At 37.6% G+C, this 21307-nt stretch overlaps 1 protein-coding gene across 1 annotated transcript in view; it reads right to left on the bottom strand.

Moving 5' to 3' along the window:
• The window catches only part of LOC133630609 (SPRY domain-containing SOCS box protein 4-like), an 81420-nt gene that overhangs the window by 29186 nt on the left and 30927 nt on the right, over positions 1 to 21307 (bottom strand). Inside the window, exon 2 of the mRNA XM_062022196.1 lies at positions 4162 to 5135. Within this exon, the coding sequence (XP_061878180.1) occupies positions 4162 to 4894 (733 nt within the window). The 5' untranslated portion in view covers positions 4895 to 5135. The remainder of the gene's footprint in view (positions 1 to 4161; positions 5136 to 21307) is intronic.

Raw genomic sequence — 21307 nt, 5'->3', positions numbered from 1 at the left:
GTTTCAGTTGGCCAGCTGCACGTTCGCAAAAACATCCACGGGCCTAGGTTGACAAAGGGAGTTGAACACGACCCCTTCTTATCCATTTTTCAGGGGCTAGGAAACAGACGCTTGCTGTTTCCAGAACATTCCATGGCAGCCCGCGAGGACAGACAATCTAATCCTAGGTGTGATTTGTGGAGCCAATCGAGTAAGTATCGATGCATTCCAGCATAGACTGTGAGTGTGGAGGAGTCAAAAACTGTTCGATGCTAACCAAGAACAATGGAGGACAATGAATGTCTCCGGTATTTACATCTCCACATGGGGTTGCTATTATTGAAGAGGAGACTGAGGGCAGCAACAAAATAGACCGCTGATGAATTCACGCTCGACAACTTGCTTTTAGCTCGTTGTCTAGCGCTCTTGCCTCTCAATCATGTGACCCCGATGACCAAGATCTGAGCCAAGTACACTGAACAAAAAATATCCTTTTGTTTTTGCTCCCATTTTTCACGAGTTGAAATCAAAGATCTAAACGTTTACTATATACACAAAAGAGCTATTCCTCTCAAATATTGTTCACAAATCTGTGTTAGTGAGCATTTCTTCTCTGCCAAGATAATCCATCCCACCTCACAGGTGTGGCATATCGAGATGCTGATAAAACAGCATGATTATTGTACAGGTATACCCATACTTGCCAACCTTGAGACCTCCAATTCCGGGAGGTGGGGGGTGGGGCGTGGTCAGGGGATGGGCGGGCGTGATTGGGGGCGTGGTTAAGAGGGGAGGAGTATATTTACAGCTAGAATTCACCAACTCGAGTATTTCATATATATTTCATATCTATATATATATATATATATATATATATATATATATATATATATATATATATATATATATATATATATATATATATATATATATATATATATATAGATATCTATATATATATATATATATATATATATATATATATATAGATATATATATATATATATATATATATATATATATATATATATATATATATATATATATATATATATATATATATATATATATATATATATATGTATGTATGAAATACTTGACTTTCAGTGAATTCTAACTATATTTATATATATGTATATATTTATTTTATTATACATAGAAATAAAATAAATACTTGAATTTCAGTGTTCCGGAGGGTATCCAGTAGATGGCAGTATTGTCCTGTTTAAGAGTGTCACAACATTGTTGTTTACGGCAGACGAACTGCTTTACGGTAGACGAAAACGTGACTGCTGTTGTTGTGTGTTGTTACCGCGCTGGGAGGACGTTGATGAAACTGCCTAACAATAAACCCACATAAGAAACCAAGAACTCGCCCTCGATCATTCGACAGTTATAACGTGATTGGGCAGGCACGCTGTTTATATCGTGGGAAAGCGGACGTGAAAACAGACTGTCGCCGCTGTCCCCACTCAGGTCCGCATTGAGCTGGAGGGGGCGTGGCCTCCAGCTCCGGCTGAATTCCGGGAGTTTATCGGGAGAAAATTTCTTCCGGGAGGTTATCGGGGAAAGGCGCTGAATTCCGGTAGGGTTGGCAAGTATGGATGTACCTTAGGCTGCCCACTATAAAAGGCCAGACTGAAATGTGCAGTTTTATCACACAGCACAATGCCACAGATGTCGCAAGTTTTGAGGGAGCGTGCAGTCGGCTTGCTGACTGCAGGAATGTCCACCAGAGCTGTTGCCCGTGAATTGAATGTTAAAGGCCTACTGAAATGAAATGTTTTTATTTAAACGGGGATAGCAGATCCATGCTATGTGTCATACTTGATCATTTCGCGATATTACCATATTTTTGCTTAAAGGATTTAGTAGAGAACATCTACGATAAAGTTTTGGTCGCTGATAAAAAAAAGCCTTGCCTGTACCGGAAGTAGCGTGACGTCGCAGGTTGAAGGACTCCTCACATTTCCCCATTGTTTACACCAGCAGCGAGAGCGATTCGGACCGAGAAAGCGACGATTACCCCATTAATTTGAGCGAGGATGAAAGATTTGTGGATGAGGAACGTGAGAGTGAAGGACTAGAGTGCAGTGCAGGACGTATCTTTTTTTGCTCTGACCGTAACTTAGGTACAAGGGTTCATTGGATTCCACACTTTCTCCTTTTTCTATTGTGGATCACAGATTTGTATTTTAAACCACCTCGGATACTATATCCTCTTGAAAATGAGAGTCGAGAACGCGAAATGGACATTCACAGTGACTTTTATCTCCACGACAATACATCGGCGAAGCACTTTAGCTACGGAGCTAACATGATAGCATCGGGCTTAACTGCTGATAGAAACAAAATAAATAAAACACTGATTGGAAGGATAGACAGAAAATCAACAATACTATTAAACCATGGACCTGTAACTATACACGGTTAATGCTTTCCAGCCTGGCGAAGCTTAACAATGCTGTTGCTAACGACATCATTGAAGCTAACTTAGCTACGGAACCTCACAGAGCTATGCTAAAAACATTAGCTATCCACGTACGCCAGCCAGCCCTCATCTGCTCATCAACACCCGTGCTCACCTGCGTTCCAGCGATCGACGGAGCGACGAAGGACTTCAACCGATCATCGATGTGGTCGGCGGTTAGCGTCGGATAGCGCGTCTGCTATCCAACTCATAAAGTCCTCCTGGTTGTGTTGCTGCAGCCAGCCGCTAATACACCGATCGCACCTACAGCTTTCTTCTTTGCAGTCTTCATTGTTCATTAAACAAATTGCAAAAGATTCACCAATACAGATGTCCAGAATACTGTGGAATTTTGCGATGAAAACAGAGCTTTTTGTATTGGATACAATGGTGTCCGAATACTTCCGTTTCAACCATTGACGTCACGCGCATACGTCATCATACAGACGTTTTCAACCGGAAGTTTCGCGGGAAATTTAAAATTGCACTTTATAAGTTAACCCGGCCGTATTGGCATGTGTTGCAATGTTAAGATTTAATCATTGATATATAAACTATCAGACTGCGTGGTCGGTAGTAGTGGCTTTCAGTAGGCCTTTAATTTCTCTACCATAAGAGAGAGAATTTGGCAGAACATCCAACCAGCCTCACAATCGCAGACCACGTGTAACCACACTAGCCCAAGACCTCCAAATCCAGCAGGTGCACCTCAATGATCGTCTAAGACCAGCCACTGCAACAATTGGCTTGCATAACCAAATAATTTCTGCACAAACTGTGAGAAACCATCTCAGGGAATCTCTTCTGCATGCAACTGCACATTTCAGAGTGGCCTTTTTAAGGCACACCTGTGCAATAATCATGCTGTTTTAATTAGCACCTAGATATGCCAGACCTGTGAGGTGGGATGGATTATCTTCTTTACCGTATTTCCTTGAATTGGCGCCGGGAATATGGTATTCGCATGCCTCGAATTACAGCCGGGTCAAACTGGTTTCGCAAAATAATTAGCGCATGCTTGGCACTTCCGCCGGGTCAAATATGAGTCATTAAATGACTCCCGCCTCCTGGTGGTAGAGGGCGCTAGTGATCCTTCTTGCGACAGCTGGTACTGCAGAAGAGTGCTGCAGAAGAAGACAACCAGCAGCAAGAGTGCGCAGCCATTGTTTGCTTGGACTTTTACCATGGAGGATTACATATCTAGAATAAAACGGTTTTCTAAACTGGACTTTCAATCGAAGCAGGAGGTAGTACTTAAAAGGAAGATCTCCATCGAGACAGAGAGACTTTTAAAACTGAAGAAAGATAAGGAAGACTTCTATATCGATGCTTTTCTTCAAAAGGAGCTGGCATGGACTCATTTATACCTAAAGGTAAGACAATAACGTTTTTTTTAATTAAATGTGCTTTTCATGATAAGGTAAGCGCCGGAGTGAGAAGAGGTTTTAAAATAATTAGCGCATGCTTGGCCATCCCGCAGGCTTCTGGTAAGCGCCGGAGTGACAGGAGGTTTTAAATTAATTAGCGACCCTGCGGCTATTCAAGGAAATACGGTATATTATTGTTCAGTGTAGGTACCAGGCAGTGAAAAAGGGACACAACATGCAACAAGCTTTGTTATGCAACACTTGGTCCTAAAACCAGCATGACTCATGCATGTCAATGAATCCATTCGTGCACCTTCCAGCTTTCAATTGTGTTGTTTAACTTACGATCAAGTCCGTTGATGTACTTCATGGATATCTCGCAATGGCCCCACACAGCGCTGACGATGGGATGGAGCTTCTTGCCTTTCAACCCTCGGAACGCCACTCCTAAGTACTGTCCTTCCACCATGAAGCTCAGCGTCCCTTCGTCCATGTCCAGAATGACCAGCAGAGAGTCCGGCAGGGTGAACGACTCCTCCGGCTCCAGGAAAGAAGGGTAAGTTGGCAGCGAGCTGTGCGCCCGGTTTTTGCTGTCGTGATAGAGGCGGTTACGTCCCAGATCCCAGCCCCAGGACTCGCAGTCTGACCCCACCAAGGCAGTGTACCCCACAGAATGTAAGGCAGCTTCAGAGGTAGCCACCCCGACGATAGCGTGGGTTCCACGCTGCCTGGAGGGCCAGTGAATCCTCCAGACGTGCAGGCCCCTCGTGTATCCAACCCGGCCTCGGATGCAGTCCGTGCTCTGAGCGACCGGGTGGCGGTGAAATGTCAACTTATCCTCCTCTTTGATGAAAATGTTCAAAGAACGATCGTCCGAGTTCCACGCGTGACGAAGTTGTGTCTCCGGTGGGGCGCACGGCATGTCCAGAAGGAGATCCAGCCTGGGAGGTTTGGAGAAATCCGGGCCCCTCAACTCCGGGTGCTGCCTGCGTTGAGCCGAGGGCCGGTAGGACGGGGAGCCACCGCTTTCGCCGCGGCCGTCCACGGATTTGATGCCACCTGAAATCTTCTGGCCCATGGCTGGGATGGATCAGGTGGCGGCAGCAGGGGACGGGGGGTGGGGTGGTGTTTGTGCAGGTGGGTGCTGCGTTGGACGGAGCGTGACGTTACCTCATCAATGCGGTGGAGCTGAGGCGAGAGGTCCCGACTGGGGGGTGGTGGAGGGAGATGGAGGAGGAGGAAGTTATGAATGAAAGAGGAACGTGACCTGGTTTCATGCCCCGGATGTCTTCAGGAGGACACAGCTGCGGCTGCTAACTCTGTTGACAGAGGACAAGAGAGAGACAAATGTTACACAAATGTCGGAAAATAGACACAAACAAACATTCAGGTAAACGGTACTCAGAGTTTGGACCCCTACCAAGACGGAACAGTCTTAAATCCAGTCTAACCTAAGTGAGGGGTCTCCAACTTTCACCATTAGAGCTAGGGCTGCAACCATTAATCCATTAAATCGATTTATTAGGAAAAAGGCTTTGATTTATATTATGTCTCTTCAATTGATCGTTAAACAAGATCAAAATAAATAACATTTTTAATTGTAATGCACACGTGTTAAAAGTACAATTTCTATGTACATTTATTACAGAAAATAAGCAGAAAAATCTTTGTTTATTTCAACCATTTTCCCTCAAATATGCATTAAAGGCCTACTGAAAGCCACTACTACCGACCACGCAGTCTGATAGTTTATATATCAATGATGAAATCTTAACATTATAACACACGCCAATACGGCCGGGTTAACTTATAAAGTGACATTTTAAATTTGCCGCTAAACTTCCGGTTCGAAACGCCTCTGAGGATGACGTATGCGCGTGACGTAGACCGGCGAACACGGGTATGCCTTCCACATTGAAGCCAATACGAAAAAGCTCTGTTTTCATTTCATAATTCCACAGTATTCTGGACATCTGTGTTCGTGAATCTGTTGCAATCATGTTCATTGCATTATGGAGAAGGAAGCTGAGCAAGCAAAGAAGAAAGTTGTCGGTGCGAAATGGACGTATTTTTCGAACGTAGTCAGCCACAACAGTACGCAGCCGGCGCTTCTTTGTTTACATTCCCGAAAGATGCAGTCAAGATGGAAGAACTCGGATAACAGAGACTCTAACCAGGAGGACTTTTGTCTTCGTAACACAGACGCCTGTAGAGAACTGGGACAACACAGACTCTTACCAGGATTACTTTGATTTGGATGACAAAGACGCAGACGTGCTACTGTGAGTATGCAGCTTTGGCTTCTAAACATTTGATCGCTTGACCGTATGTGCGCAACTTTTTTTTGCGTATGTACGTAACTTTTTAAAAATATATAAGCTTTATGAACCTTGGGTTAGGTGAACGGTCTTTTGGGCTGAGTGATTGTGTGTGTTGATCAGGTGTTTGAATTGTATTGGCGTGTTCTATGGAGCTAGGAGCTAGCAGAGGAGCTAGGAGCTAGCGTAACAAACACGCAGGTGTTTTTATGCAGGATTAATTTGTGGCATATTAAATATAAGCCTGGTTGTGTTGTGGCTAATAGAGTATATATATGTCTTGTGTTTATTTACTGTTGTAGTCATTCCCAGCTGAATATCAGGTCACCCCCGGCTCTCACAGCATCTTCCCTATCTGAATAGCTTCAACTCCCCACTAGTCCTTCACTTGCACTTTACTCATCCACAAATCTTTCATCCTCGCTCAAATTAATGGGGAAATTGTCGCTTTCTCGGTCCGAATCTCTCTCACTTCATGCGGCCATCATTGTAAACAATAGGGAACTTTGCGTATATGTTCAACTGACTACGTCATGCTACTTCCGGTAGGGGCAAGCCTTTTTTTTTATCAGATACCAAAAGTTGCAATCTTTATCGTCGTTGTTCTATACTAAATCCTTTCAGCAAAAATATGGCAATATCGCGAAATGATCAAGTATGACACATAGAATAGATCTGCTATCCCCGTTTAAATAAAAAAAAATCATTTCAGTAGGCCTTTAAGACTGTAAAGGGAGTTTGATCCAAATACTCGATTAATCCAACAGACTAATTCAATGTTTACTTATCATTCAATGTTTACTTCTGTAGCCCTAAATCACGAGTGTCTCAAAGGGCTGCACAAGCCACAACGACATCCTCGGCTCAGATCCCACATCCGGGCAAGGAAAAACTCACCCCAATGGGATGACAATGAGAAGCCTTGGATATGTGGGGACCCCCCGCAGTCTACAATAACACCAGAGATACCGTAAATTCCAGACTATAGGCCTCTTCTGTTTTCCTACACTTTGACCCCTGCGGCTTATAAGACGGAGCAGCTAATTTGTGGATTTTTCTTCACTGACGGCAATGATGAAAATCAATTTATAAAAAAACAAGCAAAAACACTCGCAGGGTGTTTTATTGTGTGTGCTATGGCGCCATGTTTTGGACGAATTAACTCCCTTTTTTTTTTTTTTTTTTCAAAATCGGAGTGCTGTTCAGTCTTGTAGCCATCCATAGCGTTTTTACCCATATGGATTTTTCATCCGTCACTCCAAGCAACGATTGTAAGTTTTACAATATAACTAAAACGGTTCATACTTACTAAACTGTCCCATGTGTGATGTCTGTGCGAATGTTTTCATGCATATGTATATGTGCTGTCGTAATGTAATCAAGCTTGCATTGTTAGCATTAGCTACTATGCTAACACGTTTACAGGTGTCCGTGTAAAATGCAGAGGGTAATTTCACCACACCGAGTGTGTATGTGACTATCAGTGTTAACTTGAACTTTTTAGTATTAGTAATTTACAATGGGATTTTTATTGTATTGTTTCAGTTTCACAAATTCCTCAGTAAATTCACCAAAACGTCACTGTGGAGTTATTGAGTCTGTTTAGCTGATTGGAGAGCCAGCTTGCGCAGCTAGTGGGTCCATGACGATGACTTCTGTTTTGTTTAATCTGCCGTTTTACTGCCATGTTACAGGCACCTATTGGAAACAATTGAGGTACGTAAATAAACATTTTAAAAATATTTCTCTGTAAAAAGCTCATGTCACAATGTATATATCAGCGGCTTGTAGTCCGGTGTGGCCAATATATGAAAACATATTTTTTTTCTTCAAAAATGGGGTGGGTATGGCTTATATCCCGGTGTGCTCTATATTCCGGAAAATACAGTAGATGCTAGATTTGTTACTGGTCGTTTTTAATAACAAAAGAGTGACTATAAGTATATAAAAAAAACTAATTAAACAAAGTACATTGAACAATAAGCAGCAACAATTGAAAAATAGAGCAAAATGATATAATGTAAGAAAAAAATATAGTAATACCAATTTGTTTTGAATGTATGTATACCATTTATTCTCCTTCTGATAGACAATGTATGCATTATATATGCACCACGCCCCTAGCCACAAGTATCTTGGCAATCTAGGGGAAAATGTAAGAACAAAATATAGTAATACCAATTTGTTTAGAATGTACAGTATGTATAATTTTTTTTTCCTTTTGATAAAAAATATATGCATCATATATGCACCCCGCCCCTAGCCACAGGTATCTTGGCAATCTAGGGGAAAATGTAAGAAAAAATATAGTAATACCAATTTGTTTTGAATGTATGTATACTTTTTTTTTCTCCTTTTGATAGAAAATATATGCATTATATATGCACCACGCCCCTAGCCACAGGTATCTGGGCAATCTAGGGGAAAATGTAAGAAAAAAATATAGTAATACCAATTTGTTTAGAATGTATGTATACATTGTTTTCCTTTTGATAGAAAATATATGCATTATATATGCACCACACCCCTAGCCACAGGTGTCTTGGCAATCTAGGGGAACATGTAAGAAAAAAATATAGTAATACCAATTTGTTTTGAATGTATGTATACATTGTTTTCCTTTTGATAGAAAATATATGCATCATATATGCACCACGCCCCTAGCCACAGGTATCTGGGCAATCTAGGGGAAAATGTAAGAAAAAAATATAGTAATACCAATTTTTTTTTATGTATGTATACATTTTTTCCCCTTTTGATAAAAAATATATGCATCATATATGCACCACGCCCCTAGCCACAGGTATCTTGGCAATCTAGGGGAAAATGTAAGAAAAAAATATAGTAATACCGATTTGTTTTGAATGTATTTATACTTTTTTTTCTCCTTTTTATAGAAAATATATGCATCATAAATGCATCACACCCATAGCCACAGGTATCTTGGCAACCTAGGGGAAAATGTAAGAACAAAATATAGTAATACCAATTTGTTTAGAATGTACAGTATGTATACTTTTTTTTTCCTTTTGATAAAAAATATATGCATCATAAATGCATCACACCCCTAGCCACAGGTATCTTGGCAATCTAGGGGAAAATGTAAGAAAAAATATAGTAATACCAATTTGTTTTGAATGTATGTATACATTTTTTTTTTCTTTTGATAGAAAATATATGCATTATATATGCACCACGCCCCTAGCCACAGGTATCTTGGCAATCTAGGGGAAAATGTAAGAAAAAAATATAGTAATACCAATTTGTTTTGAATGTATGTATACATTGTTTTCCTTTTGATAGAAAATATATGCATTATATATGCACCACACCCCTAGCCACAGGTGTCTTGGCAATCTAGGGGAACATGTAAGAAAAAAATATAGTAATACCAATTTGTTTTGAATGTATGTATACATTGTTTTCCTTTTGATAGAAAATATATGCATCATATATGCACCACGCCCCTAGCCACAGGTATCTGGGCAATCTAGGGGAAAATGTAAGAAAAAAATATAGTAATACCAATTTTTTTTTATGTATGTATACATTTTTTCCCCTTTTGATAAAAAATATATGCATCATATATGCACCACGCCCCTAGCCACAGGTATCTGGGCAATCTAGGGGAAAATGTAAGAAAAAAATATAGTAATACCGATTTGTTTTGAATGTATTTATACTTTTTTTTCTCCTTTTTATAGAAAATATATGCATCATAAATGCATCACACCCATAGCCACAGGTATCTTGGCAACCTAGGGGAAAATGTAAGAACAAAATATAGTAATACCAATTTGTTTAGAATGTACAGTATGTATACTTTTTTTTTCCTTTTGATAAAAAATATATGCATCATAAATGCATTACACCCATAGCCACAGGTATCTTGGCAACCTAGGGGAAAATGTAAGAAAAAAATATAGTACCAATTTGTTTTGAATGTATGTATAATTTGTTTTCCTTTTGATAGAAAATATATGCATCATAAATGCACCACACCACTAGCCACAGGTGTCTTGGCAATCTAGGGCAGGGGTCGGCAACCCGTGGCTCCGGAGCCGCATGCGGCTCTTTGACCACTCTGATGCGGCTCAGCTACACACTTGCCGACCCCTCCGATTTTCCCAGGAGACTTATGGATCTCAGTGTCTCTCATAGATAACTCCCAGGGAAAATATAATCCTATTTACACTCTAATTACTAGATAAAGGGAGTGCCCTAATTGCACTACAGTAATTGTCCTCTATAGCATTTACAAACAGCGTGCCAGCTCGGCCACATGTTGCATGTTGCTTTTACTTGCACACATAGGAGACAGCAAAGCATACTTACTCATCAGCCACACAGCTTACACTGACGGTAGCCGTATCAAACAACTTTAACATTGTTACTTTACAAATATGCGCCACACTGTGAACCCACACCAAAAAAGAATGAAAAACACATTTCTGGAGAACATCCCACTGTAACACAACATAAACACAACACAACCAATACCCAGAATCCCATGCAGCCCTAACTCTTCCGGTCTACATTATACACCCCCGCTACCACCAAATCCCCCCACACATCAACCCCCCCCCCCCTCTCCGTGCGTTGGTTGAGCGGAAGAGTTAGGGCTGCATGGGATTCTGGGTATTGGTACCGTCAGTGTAAGATGTGTGGCTGCTGAGGTAGTACGCCTTGCTGTCACTTACGTGAGCAAGCTGAAACTGCAATCTACATGTGGTTGAGCAGGTATACTGTTTTGGGCAGGCTGTAGAGGGCGCTAAAAGCAGTGCCATCACGCCCTGGTATTAGGTAGTCTCCCGGAAACAATTAGAGTGTTGGCAGGTATGACGCTATCAAGCGCCAATCATTCAAAACTCGCGGGCCGCACCAACATCAAATTTCCATATTAAGGTGCGTGCCGGTGCGTGTGTCTGAGACCCCTGGTTAACATAGCACAAAGCAATTTAAGCTTTGTATGCGGTGTTTTTCATTTTAAATTTTTTTTTGTGGCTCCCATTATTTTCTTTAATTTGTGAAACTTGCCAAAATGGCTCTTTGAGTGGTAAAGGTTGCCGACCCCTGATCTAGGGGAACATGTAGGAAAAAAATATAGTAATACCAATTTGTTTAGAATGTATGTATACTTTCTTTTTTCCTTTTGATAGAAAATATATGCATTATATATGCACCACGCCCCTAGCCACAAGTATCTGGGCAATCTAGGGAAACCCTACATTACGGTTTATAGACACTCATCGCCTAGATGTTGTCTTTAAATTGAATGCATTATTCACTGGGAAATTAAAATGTGCACACCACCGCAACATTATTAAAGGTGAAAAAATACAATATCCAGACCAAAATGTGTTTTCCTCTCGGCTTAAACACCGCCCCCTTCACAATTGGTCATGCAAATCTGACCTTTTTTTACAAAGTACTTTGCTCACTACTGAGGAGACAAATGCAAAACCAGCTCACAGGTTTTATGCCAGACTTGAAGTTGGATGGGAATAAGCCAAAAATAGGCTGATCAAACATAAACACCGGCAGAGACACACGAGCTGTGACTCATAGCGCATCCTTTCAGCACACTCGTGCCAGTCCCATCATGCAACCTTCCCCTCTTGTGCAATATCATCTGGAATGTGCAACTTACTCATCGACAGACATGCAATTTTAATGAATATTGCTGCAAGAGTCTGCAAGAATACCAAGAAAACAAATTGATTTTTTTTTTTTTTCAATCTAAATGTTGAAACGACCACATTAGATCTCCTTTTCCCGCAAAAGTGTGGAGCACTGGTTGGATTTCTCAGGTCGGTTTGGTTTTATTTCTACTTCCTATCTACCCAGTGCACCCTGCAGTGGACATTTGATTTTGCCACATTTTGGGGGAAAATAGCTCTCTTATACAAAAAATACGAACGTCCACTGCAAAAGACGCTGGCCCCAGGAGGACATACTATATGTTGTACATGAGATTGGCCTACAGGCAGGTTTTATTTACTTAAACGTTTTTTCCAAGTCCCTGTTACGCTTTCTTAAAAGACATCATTTTAAGCTGTGGGACAAAAGAAGTACAGCGAATTCTTTGCTGAGCATGTTGTTGACTCCTCATTGCAAATATTAGCTCATTTGGAATTTGATGCCTGCAACATGTCTCAAAAAAGCTGGCACCAGTGGCAAAAAAGACTGATAAAGTTGAGGAATGCTCGTCAAACACTTTTTTGGAACATCCCACAGGTGAACAGGCTAATTGGGAACAGGTGGGTGCCATGATTGGGTATAAAAGTAGATTCCATGAAATGCTCAGTCATTCACAAACAAGGATGGGGCGAGGGTCACCACTTTGTCAACAAATGCGTGAGCAAATTGTTGAACAGTTTAAGAACAACATTTCTCAACCAGCTATTGCAAGGAATTTAGGGATTTCACCATCTACGGTACGTAGATGGTGAAATCCCTAAATTCCTTGCATATCATCAAAAGGTTCAGAGAACAGTCGTGACAAGAAAAGTAATCTGATTACTGTGTTTACTCATGTCTGAGTGGTGGATGTGTTGGGTATTTTAACGAGAACATTGTGAATAACCATGTAATAATTGCCTCACACTAGGGTCTAATTGTGAATAACCATGTAACAATTGCCTCAAACTAAAGTTTAATTGAGAATAACCATGTAATAATTGCCTCAAACTAGGGTTTAATTGTAAATAACCATGTAATAATTGCCTCAAACTAGGGTTTAATTGAGAATAACCATGTAATAATTGCCTCACACTAGGCTTTAGTTGAGAATAACCATGTAATAATTGCCTTAAACTAGAGTTTAATTGAGAATAATCATGTAATAATTGCCTCACACTAGGGTTTATTTGTGAATAACCATGTAATAATTGCCTCACACTAGGGTTTAATTGAGAATAACCATGTAATAATTGCCTCAAACTAGGGTTTAATTGTAAATAACCATGTAATAATTGCCTCAAACTAAGGTTTAATTGAGAATAACCATGTAATAATTGCCTCAAACTAGGCTTTAGTTGAGAATAACCATGTAATAATTGCCTTAAACTAGAGTTTAATTGAGAATAATCATGTAATAATTGCCTCACACTAGGGTTTATTTGTGAATAACCATGTAATAATTGCCTCACACTAGGGTTGAATTGAGAATAACCATGTAATAATTGCCTCACACTAGGGTTTAGTTGAGAATAACCATGTAATAATTGCCTCAAACTAGGGTTTAATTGAGAATAACCATGTAATAATTGCCTCAAACTAGGGTTTAATTGTGAATATCCTTGTAATAATTGCCTCAAACTAGGGTTTAATTGTGAATAACCATGTAATAATTGCCTCACACTAGGGTTTAATTGTGAATAACCATGTAATAATTGCCTCAAACTAGGGTTTAATTGTGAATAACCATGTAATAATTGCCTCAAACTAGGGTTTAATTGTGAATAACCATGTAATAATTGCCTCACACTAGGGTTTAATTGTGAATAACCATGTAATAATTGCCTCACACTAGGGTTTATTTGTGAATAACCATGTAATAATTGCCTCAAACCTGGGTTTAATTGAGAATAACCATGTACCGTAATTTCCGGACTATAAGCCGCTACTTTTTCCCCTCGTTCTGGTCCCTGCGGCTTATACAACGGTGCGGCTTATTTACGGCCTGTTCTTCTCCGACACAGACGAAGAGGATTTCGGTGGTTTTAGTACGCAGGAGGAAGACGATGACACAATGATTAAAAACTGACTTTTCATATACCGGTAGGCTGGTTATTTTGATAACGTACAGGCGAGCACTTTGTATTACTTTGCACCGTTGTATTATTTGTACTCTGCACGAATGCTGTTCGCCATGTCAAAAATGTGAAAGTTTGATTGAATGATTGAAAGATAAATTGTTAATAAATGGGACGCTTTGCGTTCCCAAACAGTCATCTCTGTCCCGACAATCCCCTCCGTAGTAGCAGGAACCCCTATATACTAGGGTAATTACACATCAAAACCCTGCGGCTTATAGTCGGGTGCGGCTTATATATGGAGTCTGTATTTTCCCCTAAATTTAGCTGGTGCGGCTTATAGTCAGGTGCGGCTTATAGTCCGGAAATTACGGTAATAATTTCCTCACACTAGGGTTTAATTGTGAATAACCATGTAATAATTGCCTCAAACTAGGGTTTAATTGTGAATAACCATGTAATAATTGCCTCACACTCGGGTTTAATTGTGAATAACCATGTAATAATTGCCTCACACTAGGGTTTAATTGAGAATAAACATGTAATAATTGCCTCAAACTAGGGTTTAATTGTGAATAACCATGTAATAATTGCCTCACACTAGGGTTTAATTGTGAATAACCATGTAATAATTGCCTCAAACTAGGGTTTAATTGTGAATAACCATGTAATAATTGCCTCACACTAGGGTTTAATTGTGAATAACCATGTAATAATTGCCTCAAACTAGGGTTTAATTGTGAATAACCATGTAATAATTGCCTCAAACTAGGGTTTAATTGTGAATAACCATGTAATAATTGCCTCAAACTAGGGTTTAATTGTGAATAACCATGTAATATTTGCCTCAAACTAGGGTTTAATTGTGAATAACCATGTAATAATTGCCTCAAACTAGGGTTTAATTGTGAATAACCATGTAATAATTGCCTCACAATATGGTTTAATTGTGAATAAACATGTAATAATTGCCTCAAACTAGGGTTTAATTGTGAATAACCATGTAATAATTGCCTCAAACTAGGGTTTAATTGTGAATAACCATGTAATAATTCCCTCAAACTAGGGTTTAATTGTGAATAACCATGTAATAATTGCCTCAAACTAGGGTTTAATTGTAAATAACCATGTAATAATTGCCTCAAACTAGGGTTTAATTGAGAATAACCATGTAATAATTGCCTGAAACTAGGCTTTAGTTGAGAATAACCATGTAATAATTAACTCAAACTAGATTTTAATTGAGAATAATCACGTAATAATTGCCTCACACTAGGGTTTAATTGTGAATAACCATGTAATAATTGCCTCAAACTAGGGTTTAATTGTGAATAACCATGTAATAATTGCCTCACACTAGGGTTTAATTGTGAATAACCATGTAATAATTGCCTCAAACTAGGGTTTAATTGTGAATAACCATGTAATAATTGCCTCACACTCGGGTTTAATTGTGAATAACCATGTAATAATTGCCTCACACTAGGGTTTAATTGAGAATAACCATGTAATAATTGCCTCAAACTAGGGTTTAATTGTGAATAACCATGTAATAATTGCCTCACACTAGGGTTTAATTATGAATAACCATGTAATAATTGTCTCACACTAGGGTTTAATTGTGAATAACCATGTAATAATTGCCTCAAACTAGGGTTTAATTGTGAATAACCATGTAATAATTGCCTCACACTCAGGTTTAATTGTGAATAACCATGTAATAATTGCCTCACACTAGGGTTTAATTGTGAATAACCATGTAATAATTGCCTCAAACTAGGGTTTATTTGTGAATAACCATGTAATAATTGCCTCAAACTAGGGTTTAATTGTGAATAACCATGTAATAATTCCCTCAAACTAGGGTTTAATTGTGAATAACCATGTAATAATTGCCTCACACTAGGGTTTAATTGTGAATAACCATGTAATAATTGCCTCAAACTAGGGTTTAATTGTGAATAACCATGTAATAATTGCCTCACACTAGGGTTTAATTGTGAATAACCATGTAATAATTGCCTCAAACTAGGCTTTAGTTGAGAATAACCATGTAATAATTGCCTCAAACTAGAGTTTAATTGAGAATAATCATGTAATATTTGCCTGACACTAGGGTTTAACTGTGAATAACCATGTAATAATTGCCTCACACTAGGGTTTAGTTGAGAATAACCATGTAATAATTGCCTCAAACTAGGGTTTAATTGAGAATCACCATGTAATAATTGCCTCAAACTAGGGTTTAATTGTGAATAACCATGTAATAATTGCCTCACACTAGGGTTTAATTGAGAATAACCATGTAATAATTGCCTCAAACTAGGGTTTAATTGTAAATAAACATGTAATAATTGCCTCAAACTAGGGTTTAATTGTGAATAACCATGTAATAATTGCCTCACATTAGGGTTTAATTGTGAATAACCATGTAATAATTGTCTCAAACTAGGGTTTTATGGAGAATAACCATGTAATAATTGCCTCAAACTAGGGTTTGATTGTGAATAACCATGTAATAATTGCCTCAAACTAGGGTTTAATTGTGAATAACCATGTAATAATTGCCTCAAACTAGGGTTTAATTGTGAATAACCATGTAATAATTGCCTCAAACTAGGGTTTAATTGTGAATAACCATGTAATAATTCCCTCAAACTAGGGTTTAATTGTGAATAACCATGTAATAATTGCCTCAAACTAGGGTTTAATTGTGAATAACCATGTAATAATTCCCTCAAACTAGGGTTTAATTGTGAATAACCATGTAATAATTGCCTCACACTAGGGTTTAATTGTGAATAACCATGTAATAATTGCCTCAAACTAGCGTTTAATTGTGAATAACCATGTAATAATTGCCTCAAACTAGGGTTTAATTGTGAATAACCATGTAATAATTGCCTCACACTAGGGTTTATTTGTGAATAACCATGTAATAATTGCCTCATACTAGGGTTTAATTGAGAATAACCATGTAATAATTGCCTCACACTAGGGTTTAGTTGAGAATAACCATGTAATAATTGCCTCAAACTAGGGTTTAATTGTGAATAACCATGTAATAATTGCCTCACACTCGGGTTTAATTGTGAATAACCATGTAATAATTGCCTCACACTAGGGTTTAATTGAGAATAACCATGTAATAATTGCCTCAAACTAGGGTTTAATTGTGAATAACCATGTAATAATTGCCTCACACTAGGGTTTAATTGTGAATAACCATGTAATAATTGTCTCACACTAGGGTTTAATTGTGAATAACCATGTAATAATTGCCTCAAACTAGGGTTTAATTGTGAATAACCATGTAATAATTGCCTCACACTCGGGTTTAATTGTGAATAACCATGTAATAATTGCCTCACACTAGGGTTTAATTGTGAATAACCATGTAATAATTGCCTCAAACTAGGGTTTGTTTGTGAATAACCATGTAATAATTGCCTCAAACTAGGGTTTAATTGTGAATAACCATGTAATAATTGCCTCAAACTAGGGTTTAATTGTGAATAACCATGTAATAATTCCCTCAAACTAGGGTTTAATTGTGAATAACCATGTAATAATTGCCTCACACTAGGGTTTAATTGTGAATAACCATGTAATAATTGCCTCAAACTACGGTTTAATTGTGAATAACCATGTAATAATTGCCTCACACTAGGGTTTAATTGTGAATAACCATGTAATAATTGCCTCACACTAGGGTTTAATTGTGAATAACCATGTAATAATTGCCTCAAACTAGGGTTTAATTGTGAATAACCATGTAATAATTGCCTCAAACTAGAGTTTAATTGAGAATAATCATGTAATATTTGCCTGACACTAGGGTTTAACTGTGAATAACCATGTAATAATTGCCTCACACTAGGGTTTAGTTGAGAATAACCATGTAATAATTGCCTCAAACTAGGGTTTAATTGAGAATCACCATGTAATAATTGCCTCAAACTAGGGTTTAATTGAGAATAACCATGTAATAATTGCCTCAAACTAGGGTTTAATTGTAAATAAACATGTAATAATTGCCTCAAACTAGGGTTTAATTGTGAATAACCATGTAATAATTGCCTCACATTAGGGTTTAATTGTGAATAACCATGTAATAATTGTCTCAAACTAGGGTTTTATGGAGAATAACCATGTAATAATTGCCTCAAACTAGGGTTTGATTGTGAATAACCATGTAATAATTGCCTCAAACTAGGGTTTAATTGTGAATAACCATGTAATAATTGCCTCAAACTAGGGTTTAATTGTGAATAACCATGTAATAATTGCCTCAAACTAGGGTTTAATTGTGAATAACCATGTAATAATTCCCTCAAACTAGGGTTTAATTGTGAATAACCATGTAATAATTGCCTCAAACTAGGGTTTAATTGTGAATAACCATGTAATAATTCCCTCAAACTAGGGTTTAATTGTGAATAACCATGTAATAATTGCCTCACACTAGGGTTTAATTGTGAATAACCATGTAATAATTGCCTCAAACTAGCGTTTAATTGTGAATAACCATGTAATAATTGCCTCAAACTAGGGTTTAATTGTGAATAACCATGTAATAATTGCCTCACACTAGGGTTTATTTGTGAATAACCATGTAATAATTGCCTCATACTAGGGTTTAATTGAGAATAACCATGTAATAATTGCCTCACACTAGGGTTTAGTTGAGAATAACCATGTAATAATTGCCTCAAACTAGGGTTTAATTGTGAATAACCATGTAATAATTGCCTCACACTCGGGTTTAATTGTGAATAACCATGTAATAATTGCCTCACACTAGGGTTTAATTGAGAATAACCATGTAATAATTGCCTCAAACTAGGGTTTAATTGTGAATAACCATGTAATAATTGCCTCACACTAGGGTTTAATTGTGAATAACCATGTAATAATTGTCTCACACTAGGGTTTAATTGTGAATAACCATGTAATAATTGCCTCAAACTAGGGTTTAATTGTGAATAACCATGTAATAATTGCCTCACACTCGGGTTTAATTGTGAATAACCATGTAATAATTGCCTCACACTAGGGTTTAATTGTGAATAACCATGTAATAATTGCCTCAAACTAGGGTTTGTTTGTGAATAACCATGTAATAATTGCCTCAAACTAGGGTTTAATTGTGAATAACCATGTAATAATTGCCTCAAACTAGGGTTTAATTGTGAATAACCATGTAATAATTCCCTCAAACTAGGGTTTAATTGTGAATAACCATGTAATAATTGCCTCACACTAGGGTTTAATTGTGAATAACCATGTAATAATTGCCTCAAACTACGGTTTAATTGTGAATAACCATGTAATAATTGCCTCACACTAGGGTTTAATTGTGAATAACCATGTAATAATTGCCTCACACTAGGGTTTAATTGTGAATAACCATGTAATAATTGCCTCAAACTAGGGTTTAATTGTGAATAACCATGTAATAATTGCCTCAAACTAGAGTTTAATTGAGAATAATCATGTAATATTTGCCTGACACTAGGGTTTAACTGTGAATAACCATGTAATAATTGCCTCACACTAGGGTTTAGTTGAGAATAACCATGTAATAATTGCCTCAAACTAGGGTTTAATTGAGAATCACCATGTAATAATTGCCTCAAACTAGGGTTTAATTGTGAATAACCATGTAATAATTGCCTCACACTAGGGTTTAATTGAGAATAACCATGTAATAATTGCCTCAAACTAGGGTTTAATTGTAAATAAACATGTAATAATTGCCTCAAACTAGGGTTTAATTGTGAATAACCATGTAATAATTGCCTCACATTAGGGTTTAATTGTGAATAACCATGTAATAATTGTCTCAAACTAGGGTTTTATGGAGAATAACCATGTAATAATTGCCTCAAACTAGGGTTTGATTGTGAATAACCATGTAATAATTGCCTCAAACTAGGGTTTAATTGTGAATAACCATGTAATAATTGCCTCAAACTAGGGTTTAATTGTGAATAACCATGTAATAATTGCCTCAAACTAGGGTTTAATTGTGAATAACCATGTAATAATTCCCTCAAACTAGGGTTTAATTGTGAATAACCATGTAATAATTGCCTCAAACTAGGGTTTAATTGTGAATAACCATGTAATAATTCCCTCAAACTAGGGTTTAATTGTGAATAACCATGTAATAATTGCCTCACACTAGGGTTTAATTGTGAATAACCATGTAATAATTGCCTCAAACTAGCGTTTAATTGTGAATAACCATGTAATAATTGCCTCAAACTAGGGTTTAATTGTGAATAACCATGTAATAATTGCCTCACACTAGGGTTTATTTGTGAATAACCATGTAATAATTGCCTCATACTAGGGTTTAATTGAGAATAACCATGTAATAATTGCCTCACACTAGGGTTTAGTTGAGAATAACCATGTAATAATTGCCTCAAACTAGGGTTTAATTGTGAATAACCATGTAATAATTGCCTCACACTCGGGTTTAATTGTGAATAACCATGTAATAATTGCCTCACACTAGGGTTTAATTGAGAATAACCATGTAATAATTGCCTCAAACTAGGGTTTAATTGTGAATAACCATGTAATAATTGCCTCACACTAGGGTTTAATTGTGAATAACCATGTAATAATTGTCTCACACTAGGGTTTAATTGTGAATAACCATGTAATAATTGCCTCAAACTAGGGTTTAATTGTGAATAACCATGTAATAATTGCCTCACACTCGGGTTTAATTGTGAATAACCATGTAATAATTGCCTCACACTAGGGTTTAATTGTGAATAACCATGTAATAATTGCCTCAAACTAGGGTTTGTTTGTGAATAACCATGTAATAATTGCCTCAAACTAGGGTTTAATTGTGAATAACCATGTAATAATTGCCTCAAACTAGGGTTTAATTGTGAATAACCATGTAATAATTCCCTCAAACTAGGGTTTAATTGTGAATAACCATGTAATAATTGCCTCACACTAGGGTTTAATTGTGAATAACCATGTAATAATTGCCTCAAACTACGGTTTAATTGTGAATAACCATGTAATAATTGCCTCACACTAGGGTTTAATTGTGAATAACCATGTAATAATTGCCTCACACTAGGGTTTAATTGTGAATAACCATGTAATAATTGCCTCAAACTAGGGTTTAATTGTGAATAACCATGTAATAATTGCCTCACACTAGGGTTGAATTGTGAATAACCATGTAATAATTGCCTCACACTAGGGTTTAATTGTGAATAACCATGTAATAATTGCCTCAAACTAGCGTTTAATTGTGAATAACCATGTAATAATTGCCTCACACTCGGGTTTAATTGTGAATAACCATGTAATAATTGCCTCAAACTAGGGTTTAATTGAGAATAACCATGTAATAATTGCCTCACACTAGGGTCTAAT

Source organism: Entelurus aequoreus, linkage group LG16 (genome assembly GCF_033978785.1).
Source record: "Entelurus aequoreus isolate RoL-2023_Sb linkage group LG16, RoL_Eaeq_v1.1, whole genome shotgun sequence".
In the NCBI taxonomy this organism is placed as follows: domain Eukaryota; kingdom Metazoa; phylum Chordata; class Actinopteri; order Syngnathiformes; family Syngnathidae; genus Entelurus; species Entelurus aequoreus.
The sequence above is the reverse complement of the archived record's forward strand: the minus strand, read 5'-3'. Positions and strand labels throughout refer to the sequence as shown.